The sequence below is a fragment of the Scyliorhinus canicula genome, chromosome 27 (assembly GCF_902713615.1).
Source record: "Scyliorhinus canicula chromosome 27, sScyCan1.1, whole genome shotgun sequence".
NCBI classification, from domain to species: domain Eukaryota; kingdom Metazoa; phylum Chordata; class Chondrichthyes; order Carcharhiniformes; family Scyliorhinidae; genus Scyliorhinus; species Scyliorhinus canicula.
The window spans coordinates 20,729,759-20,740,345 of record NC_052172.1 but is presented as its reverse complement, the minus strand read 5'-3'; the positions used below and the strand labels follow the sequence as shown (position 1 = coordinate 20,740,345).

The 10,587-nt window shown below is 47.5% G+C and overlaps 1 protein-coding gene across 4 annotated transcripts in view; it reads right to left on the bottom strand.

Moving 5' to 3' along the window:
* Positions 1-5,764: 5,764 nt before the first annotated feature.
* The window catches only part of pak4 (p21 protein (Cdc42/Rac)-activated kinase 4), a 107,007-nt gene continuing 102,184 nt past the window's right edge, over positions 5,765-10,587 (bottom strand). For all 4 annotated transcript variants that reach the window (XM_038785877.1, XM_038785879.1, XM_038785878.1 and 1 more), the window contains exon 10: positions 5,765-8,143. In XM_038785877.1, coding sequence (XP_038641805.1) covers positions 7,988-8,143 — 156 coding nt within the window. In that variant the 3' untranslated portion in view covers positions 5,765-7,987. The remainder of the gene's footprint in view (positions 8,144-10,587) is intronic.

The following is a 10,587-nucleotide window of genomic DNA, read 5'->3' as shown; positions in this document are numbered from 1 at the left end:
GACGTTGCGGGTTTGGAAGGTGATTGAAGACGGTATTCTCCTCTACGGATTGGCTTCTATTTGCGCCAGGATCATTTCTCAGTTACAGCTAAACTGGTGTCTCAGCAGCCCATCAGCCCCTGGGAAAGAACCCGCAATGATGCATCACCCCCCCCACCCACCCCCCTACCCTACCCACCCCCTACCCCCCTACCCACCCACCCACCCCCCCTACCCACGTCCCTACCCACCCAACCACCCCCCTACCCACCCACCCCCTACCCATCCACCCACCCACCCACCCCCCTATAGGCTTATGCAATGAAATAGGTACAAAACTATTTGGAAACCGCTCTCAGGATGGATTTACAGATCATGGCTGTGAACTGCAGACAGGAAACATTCACTTCCTTTCTGATGCGGAATGTGCAGTGTTGACACTGTTGGAGGAAATAGTTTCCCGATTTTGGAAAGAGGCCAAGGGGAGATTGATGAAAATGAATACTTGAAAGGGAAGGCGACCCCCGCCCATGGGGATTTACAGACCGCACTGCCCAATGGGTTCAGGGTATCCGATCATTACCTCGTTGCTGCTTGTGGGAGCTTGCTGTGCATAGATTGGCCCCTGCTTTTCCGACATTGCAACAGCACCCCATGGTTAGGATACTCCAAGCTTTTGTGAGTCACTATTCCCCATGGGCACGCCAAGAAATAAGGGAGCCAATCCCACCTCGGCTACAGAGCTGAGAGTGAACATAGAACATACAGTGCAGAAGGCCATTCGGCCCATTAAGTCTGCACTGACCCACTTCAGCCCTCAATTCCACCCTATCCCCGTAACCCAATAACCCCTCCGAACCTTTTTGGTCACTAAGGGCAATTTAGCATTAGCCAACAGTTCAGAAGGAGGCCATTTGGCCCATCTAGCCTGCACTAACCCTCTGAAAGAGCACCCCACCCAGGCGCACTCCCCCGGCCTAACACCCGCAATTCCACCTAACCCCCACATCTTTGGACTGTGGGAGGAAACCGGAGCACCCGGAGGAAACCCACGCAGACACGGGGAGAACGTGCAGACTCCGCACAGACAGTGACCCAGCGGGGAATCGAACCTGGGACCCTGGCGCGGTGAAGCCACAGTGCTAACCACTGTGCTACCATGGTGACGCATGATTGAGCCACAGCCACATGTGGGGGGAGGGAAGGCAGCAGGTGGGGATGTCTGAGCTGCTTGATGTGGAGAAAGTTAAAACAAGACAGCAAGACACTGGAGCAAAGCTAACCTCAAATTGAAATTAAGATGCTTTTGCAGAATGGTCAACATTCTGGGACTACTCGGGTGAGGTGGAGGAGAAAATACACTCACATTATGAAAGAAAATGTTAATAGGCCGGATTGTCATTCTGGAATGTTAAGCCTCATCAGTATCTGGTGTTTTAGTCAGGTATTCGCAGATCGTCACACTCCTAAATGGCACAAGGCAACAGCTTCAAAACTGCTGTAATTAAATCTGTGTTCGAGCTGTGAGGGATAGAATAGTAAAGGTGGCGAGGAGAATGAGGGAGGGCAGAGTGGCACCCTCGCAGCGCCAGGGACCCGGGTTCGATTCCCGGCCTCGGATCACTGCCTGTGCGGAGTCCGCACGTTCTCCCCGTGTCTGCGTGGGTTTCCTCCGGGTGCTCCGGTTTCCTCCCACAGTCCAAAGATGTGGGGGTTAGGTGGAATTGCGGGCGTTAGGCCGGGGGAGTGGGACTGGGTGGGGTGCTCTTTCAGAGGGTTAGTGCAGAATCGATGGGCCAAATGGTCTCCTTCTGAACTGTAGGGATTCTGTGGTAGCTATGGTAATAGTGGGGTCACTATGAATCTTGACTTACTCAACTTATTCATGCCTGAGGAGCTGTACATGTTCACTGCCAAGATTAAAAAGTCATCATTTAACACATCGTTCATCTGTCCATGACGATTATTTCAGAGTTTCCTCAGGTTCAACCTCCCTCAAGGCCCAATATATCTGACTGGAACAGCTGGAGATTGATCAACATTTAACCTCTCTATGGGCAGAAACAGAGTTCACAGAATCACACAGTGCAGAAGAGGCCCTTCGGCCCATCGGATCAGCACAGACCCATGAACAACACCTGACCTGGCTACCTAATCCCATTTGCCAGCACTTGGCCCATAGCCTTGAACGTCAGGACGTGCCAAATGCTCATCCAGGTATGTTTTAAAGGATGTGAGGCAACCCGCCTCTACCACCCTCCCAGGCAGTGTGAGCCAGAGCGTCACCACCCTCCCAGGCAGTGTGAGCCAGAGCGTCACCACCCTCTGGGTAAACGATTTGCTCAAATTGCCCCTAAACTTCCCACCCCCCACTTTGAACTTGTGCCCCCTCGTAACCGACCCTTCAGCTAAGGGGAACAGCTGCTCTCTATCCAGCCTGTCCATACCCCTCATAATCTTGTCCACCTCGATCAGGTCACCCCTCAGTCTTCTCTGCTCCAGGGAAAACAACCCAAGCCTATCCAGCCTCTCTTCATAACTTAAACGTTCCATCCCAGGCAACATCCTGGTGAATCCCCTCTGCATCCCCTCCAGTACAATCACATCCTTCCTATAATGTGGCGCTCAGAACTGCACACAGTACTCCCGCTGGGGCCTCATCAATGTTCTATACAACTCCAACATGACCTCCCCGCTTTTGTAATCTAGGCCTCGATCGATAAAGGCAAGTCAGTGTCTTTAGGGCTGGTCTGTTTGGCCAAGGCAATTTTTAAATCAAAAAGGTACAAAGGTAATTTTTTAAGCAACCACTCGCTCCTTCCCCCCCACCCCTCGCCAGATCACAGTGGGCAGCTTATGAATCCAGTGATGGGGATGATTTAGATGCGGAGAAAAATGATGCATGCTAAGGCTAAAATAGAGGCTTCTGCACTTACAGATTACCAGGATTTAGGCCGAAGGAATCAATAAACTGAACACGTTTTAGGTCCAGGTTTCGACTGAGTCATAGTTCGACACAGGGGACGGCTTAACGCAGGAAAGACAGTGGAGACACATGGGATTCTGGATGCACCAGCTGAGTGTGTGTGTGACGGAGACAGATTCAATCGTTCGAAAAGGTTACTGGATCAATTTCCAAAGAGGAAACATTGGCAGGGCTATGAAAGGGGGGTAGGGCGCAGGAAGGAATACCCTCCAACCACCCGATTTCAGTCCAAGTGAAACTCTCGTAAGGAGAGCATTGCTGATCGAATTGGATGAAAGGGACTGTTTCACTGTTTCGCGACCCCATCGGGATTTTCTGACTTACCTATTCTTTGCAACCTTGGCCCTTTATCTTGGTTTTTTATGTTTTAAAACAACGCTCGTTACCTTTACCCTGTATACCCAACAGAGTTTGTTCATTTAAAAAAAAAAATTTAGAATACCCAATTAATTTTTTCCAATTAAGGGGCAATTTAGCATGGCCAATCCACCTACCCTGCACATCTTTGGGTTGTGGGGGTGAAACCTACGCAGACGTGGGGAGAATGTGCAAACTCTACACGGACAGTGACCCAGGGCCGGGATCGAACCTGGGACCTCGGCGCCGCGAGACTGCTGTGCTATCCACTGAGCCACCGTGCTGCCCTAGTGTTTGTAGTTTCATCGATGGAAACCGAGGATTAGGTCTTTAGCTGGAACTATACTCAGCGCAATTGGTGCATAACATCTATGGGATAAATTGGAGAGAGATTTCTGTTGCTATATGTTGAGTGCACTGGGCTTACAGTGACGAATGGAAACAATTGTCATATTTTATATATTTTTTTGCAGTAATGTTAATAAAACCTGGGTTGAAATGCATACAGACTGTATGCCTGCTAAAGCTGTGATTAAGGGGTCGTAAAATTGAAGTAATCACTGCTTTTGCAGGTGAAATGTTCTGCGAATAGATCTGAAACCCATTTACTTGTTTACAGATAGCTACCTAATGGAATATTGTTTACGTTTGAAGGACAACTGAGATGTGGATAATTTATGAGAGGTTTTGTGTTTGGTCCTGGCTAAACAAGGGACATCTTGTAAGAAGAGATAAAAGGCTGCCATATGCTTTGGATACAGATGATGTAGTTACTGGGAGGAGCCAGGTCTGTCTGAAAAGCCAGTTGGTCTTAGAGCTCCGGTCTCAACAGAGGTCTTTCAGTTTGATCCTGAAAGGTTCGGCAAACAGAAAAGCAAGTAAAATCCTGGTTGCTAACTTTATTGGAGTGGTATTGAATATAGATTGATTTGCTTAATTGGAATATAGTGGCAGGTTTAGGAAGTTAAGGTGTTTTATTGTAACTGTAAAGCTACTTCTTTGTTGCTAATGTGGTTAATTCGATTGTAACATAAAAGTTACCTATTGGTCAGCGAAGGGCATCAACATTTCCTCAGCTTTACAAATTGATAATGGTTGGGTTCCCATCTGCGATCCTAACAGTATCAAGCCTGGAAGCACCTTCTTTGTAGCAAAGGGGGATTAGGGATGACAGAGGTTCAGAATCATGCAAAATTTTTGCATTTGACACGAGTTCGAAACCATTGCGCCCTCCAGAAATGGAGCCTGCAAATAGGAGCAAGTTGAATAATAATCCTGCTCGAGGGAGGAATGCGAACCAACTCACCAGAACTCGGTACTCTGCTTTCAATAGGTCCATGGGATCTTTAACATCTACCATGTGACAGGCAAGGGCTCAGCTTTCACATCTCAACCATGCAGCTTTTCCTCAGTATTGCACTGTTAGGTACATGATGTATTTGCGTGGGAATGTGAGAGTGAGTGTGTATGTGAGATTAAAGAGTGAGTGCGTGTGTGTATATCAGATTAAATCACAGCAGGGTTTGAAGAGACACACAATGCTCTCACACACATACACCCCACACGCACACATGACACGCACACAGACGACACGTGTGGAGTTTGCTCATTCTCCCCGTGTCTTGCATGCATTTCCTCCGGGTGCTCCTGCGTCCCCCAACAGTCCTAAAACACACAGGTTAGGTGAATTGGCTGTGATAAATTCCCCCTAGGTGGATAGGGCCAAGGTAGGGTACTCTTTCAGAGGGTGGGTGCAGATGTACTGTAGGGAATCTATGATTCAGACTCGACGTGCTCCCCTCCCACACACGTACACCGCCACGCCCTCCCACACAGACACCCACGCCCTGCCACACACGTACACCCCCATGCCCTCCCACACACGTACACCCCAGGCCCTCCCACACACGTACACCCCAGGCCCTTACACACACACACACACCCATACACACACACCCCACACCCTCCCATATATACCCTACACACCCCCACATATATACCCCACGCTCTCCCACACACACCCACACGCCCTCCCACATACCCCCCACACGCCCACCCCCCTTGCCCTCCCCCCACACATCCCATGCCCTCCTACACTCACCCAACTCTCTCGCGCACAAACACCAGACGCCCTTCCACACACACCCCCCACACCCTCAGACAATCTGCGCCCTCCCCCCCCCCCACCCTACAATTTATGCCATCCCACACACCTCACCCCCTCCCACACACACCAGGCGCCCCCCCCCCCCCACATATACACACGCACAAACACATCAGATACCCTCCCACATGCACACACACACATACATATAGACACCAGACGCACACACACTGCAGAGAAGAGAAGAGACGGAAAACTCCGTGTAAAATAGTTTTCTAATCTGTAATTAGAAAATTTTAAAACCTTAAAAGTTCACCCTCTTGGCACAATTGAAAAAACACTTTTTAAACAGTAGATTTTATTGTAAATTAGTTACTCAAGAAAATAAGTTGCTGCATTCTCAAAAAAAAATACTGTGTTGTGTTACAAAAAATTACAATATAAATATCCTCAAAAACCAGGCAAAGCCATTCAGTAGTCGCTCCATCCATCCATCCATACCGATAACGCCAGACACTGGCTCAGACACAAGTTCTCAGAGACACGTCTGCAATGAGCTGTTGGGATATTGAATTGCGGGGAACACGTCCGATTTCACACGGACGAACCAACAGCCAATCTTTCATCCACCAGCCTTTTGTCTTTTTCTTTATGAATTGCAGTAGCCAGTTAAATCAAAGCAAGTCCCTATAGCTGGGAAACCATCCAGATCAGGTGTGGAATGGGTCTGGTATCTGCGAACCCGAATTGTGGGAAATGCTGCCGGCACCAGAAACTGAGCCAAACCCTTGGATCGGAAGCTAATTACATCAGAGAAGGACCTTGGGAGAGTCAAACTCGCCAAGGACTGCTCGCCAATCAACAGACCAAATACAGAAGTGATTTCAAAGGAGACATAAGGCACCTTACGTGGGAGATTGATTGATGTTAAAAAGACCCCTCTTCGTTTTCTTTTCTTCCAATTAAGAGGCAATTTAGCGTGGCCAATCCACCTACCCTGCACATCTTTGGGTAGTCAGGGCGAGACCCACGCAGATACGGGGAGAATGTGCAAACTCCATACGGACAGTGACCCGGATCCGGGAGTGAACCCGGGTCCTCGGCGCCGTGAGGCAGCAGTGCTAACCACTGCGCCGCCGTGCCTCCCCGAAGCTCCCTCTTCATATTAACCCTGTAACCTCCGCAACAGAAACGCTCGACAGCAGCAAATCCTGGCTCGAAGAAGAATGAGAGTAATTCCGGCGGCGTTTCTGTGATTTCGGGATATTAAAAGCCAACAGGGACTCCTTGATTAAAACAAGCCTCCGAATTTTACACGTTGGGTAGCTATCACTCCCTGGGAATGTACAGCCTTTGAGTTCTAAGTCACACCCTTCATTGCTAAGAAAAATGTATTAGTTTGCAAAGTAAACTGCGCTAAACAGGAATAGATTCCTCCCTCGGCGAATTCTCCAGACCTGCATCCGCCTACAGAAAGTGCATCAGTAACTTCTTATACTTGGCAAGATTATTCCGAGAAGACCTGGGGAGTGTTTTTGCAACCTGTTTTTTTGAGATGAAACAACATCAGAAAAAAAAAAAGAAACCAAATGATCTAAATTAAGAGCCGGGAAATCCCAGCGCCGCAGTATTCATGCGAGAAATACAAACTTGCGCAACGTGGATGGGTCCCCGGGCAACGCAGCACCTCAGGGTGTCCCAGCACAGAGAGGTGTCACCCCTCCCACCCCACTTTGTAGTGTTCACAGTTACTGCCCTCTTTTACTAAACTAGGGTGCATGCTTTGCACATACAGTGCCCACTATAACGTGCATTCTATTGCCCACATGCCTGATGTGACCTCAGGGTGCTAGTGCCTGCAATGCCAGCACTGGGCATTGAACCGGGTAGGAGGTGGATCCGCCTAAATGTGACAGCAGTCCTCTCTGCAGCCATGACTGCGCACGCATCCCCCCTACTTCCTTTCCTTCAACTTGCCGACCGGTAAAATGGGCGTGACTAGTTTCCAGGTCAATCACAGCCCGGAAAAGGTACCGAGTATTGGCGTCGTCGCTCTTGGCCAGCATTCTTTGCAAAAAGGTCAGAGGGGCATTTCACAGGTAGCACCCGCTCCCTCCCTCCCCCACCCCAATCCCAGATGCATGCTCCACACTGGTACAGCCTCTACGTCTAACAGTGTTTAGATATCAAATCATGATCTAGAGGAAGTAGTCAATTCCAGTGTAAATCCTCTTAGTTGTTCTGTGTACAAACTACATTAAATCAACTCTTTTTAAGTTACATTTTACAAATCAAAAGTCTTGCTGTTCAGTAGTATTTATATTCCTTTGCGATTCTGGCCCCACCCACCCTCAGAAACAGCAGTGTCAGAGTCCAGAGTCAGTAGGTTCCAGCTGAAACAGGTGGTCAGCTCGGCGGCAATGCACGCCGGCAGAAAGACATTTCTCGGGCCAGGAAACAATCCTGTTCACGTAAATGCCAAATGATTTATTTATGAGATATACGCTTCAAAGTTTTAAATCACAGATTCTTTTCTTCTCCCTCTGTTGCAGACTGCCAGCTCACTTTATCCGGTTCCCTCGCATCAGTAGTACAATGCAGGACGGATGGCCCGCCTTGCTCAGGAAGGGGTGTTTCAGTAACTCTGTCGCCAACGCCCGCTGGGAGGGGTCCCGTACCAACAGCCGGTCCAAAAAGCCTTTTAGTAAGGGAGAAACCTACAAGAGAAAGGAGAGACGGGTTTCAGTCATACTAGAACGAATGTAAGAATTTATTTGTATTTATTGCAGTAATATTGTAAAAGCCTGGTGTACACACATCTGCTGCAATATTTTTCTTAAATCCTGGTTTAAAAGACTGACAGACTTTGTGGCTGCAAAATGTGCAATTAAGATGGCGTAAATGTGAGATCATCATTCTTCCAAACCATGTTTATATTTACTTTTTAAAAACAAATTTAGAGTAACCATTATTTTTTTCCAATAAAAGGGCAATTTAGCATGGCCAATCCACCTACCTGCACGTGGTTGGGTTGTGGGGGTGAGACCCACACAGACACGGGGAGAATGTGCAAACTCCACATGGACAGTGACCCAGGGCCAGGATCGATCCGCTAACCACTGCGCAAGCTTGCTGCCCCCAAAAGATGTCAAAAGATGACACCAAACCGGAGAGGTTACATAAATACTGAGGAAACAGGGACACTTTTCCCTTGAAAACAAGTGGCTCTAGGGGTGAGCTGATGGAGGGCCTTAAGATTATTAAATCTTACTGCAGATGTGATGTACTTAGATTTCCAAAAGTCATTTGATAAAGTGCCACTCTGAAGGTGACAGCATTAGAGTTCGTGATGTAGGGGGTAACATATTAACATGGATAGAGGATTGATTAATGAACAGGAAACAGAGTTGGGATGGTTTATGTGTTTGGGAATCTATAACGAGTGGAGAGCCACTGGAATCAGCACTGGGGCCTCAACTATTTAAAATCTAGATAAATAACTTGGATGAGGAAGCAAATGTATGGTTGCTAAATTTACTGATGACACAAAGATAGGTAGGAGAGTAGGTTGTGAAGAGGACACAAGGAATAGAGGGGGGTTAAGTGAGCAGGCAAAAAGCTGGCAAATGGAGTCGAATGTGGGAAAATGTGAACTTGTCAACTTTGGCAGGGAGAATGGAAAAGCAGCATTTTATTTAAATTGGATTTGATTTGTCACATGTACCAAGGTACAGTATTGTTCTGTGGACAGTCCAGGTAGGTCGTTCCATACATGAAAAGACATAGGACATACGTAAATACACAATGCAAATATATAGGAATTGACATCGGGTGAAGCATACGGAGTGTGGTACTACTCAGTAGCAAAGATGTGTGAAGGGATCAGTTCAGTCCATAAGAGGGTCATTCAGGAGTCTGAACAGCGGGGAAGAAACTGTTTTCGAATCGGTTAGTGCGTGTTCTCAGACTTCTGTATCTCCTGCCCGGTGGAAGAAGTTGGAAGAATGAGTAAGCCGGGTGGGAGGGGTCTTTGATTATGCAGCCCGCTTTCCCCAGGCAGCGGGAGGTGGAGGCAGAGTCAATGGTTGGGAGGCAGGTTTGCGACGGACTGGGCTGTGTTCACGTATCTTTGCAGTTTCTTGGGCCGAGCGGTTGCCATACCAGGCTGTGAAGGTACACAGGGATCTGGGTGTCCTGGTATACCAATCACAAACGGTTAGTATGCAGCTACAGCAAGTGATCAGGAGGTCAATGGAATGTTGCCGTTTATTTCAGGGGCAAAGGAGCATGACCATTTAGAAATGTCTGTAACGTGTCTTCATTGTTTTGAAGCACCTCAAGAGTGTAGCATATATGTAGAGAACCTGAATATTACTGCAGTGTGTGTGAGATGGGCATTTTGAAATGTTTATAATGTTTGTTCAGATATTTTACGAATAAAGTATATTTTTGCACCAAATAAAAATCTCAAATGCCTGTGTGAGAGTCACAAATTCAGAACAGGATTTGTTCCCTGGACCTTCTCGATCTCTCCTCCTTCAAGGCTCTCTTTAAAACTCTTTGACAGAGATTTTGGTCACCTCTCTTAATGTGACCCAGCGTGAGATTTTATCTGACAATACTCTTGTGACGTGTTTTGGAATGTTTTGTTATGCTGTCGGCTGTTGAAAGCATTTTTTAAATATAAGAAAGTAAGGGAGAGAACTCCTAAACTTTCCATTTGCCGACTGGCACACAGCTGCAAAGGCTGAAAGTTTAAAATGTATTATTCTTGCAAAATGCTCCCGCCCTTCAATATGCGGAATGATTTATTTTATTGGGGGGGGAGCAGGTTGAAGAGGCACGCAGCCTGGTATACTTGCCGATCTGCATTCTCTAACTTGTTCAGGCGAAAATGCAACGGAAGTTGATCGCGATCTGTCTCAAACAATCAGTCCAATTGTTAGCTGATTGGGCAAAGAGAAGTGAACTTTGCAAACACCGCTTCACCTCAAAAACAAAACACGACGCAGATCTCGCTCCCAACACCATGAAAACAAAATGCAAACTTTAAAAACATTGGCAATAAATAGATTAGAGTGCGCCACATTAGGGCAATAGCTCTGGATTTGTGCTGCAGGGTTTAAAAAGAGCTCTCACTCGGGAAGACAGAATTGCTCTG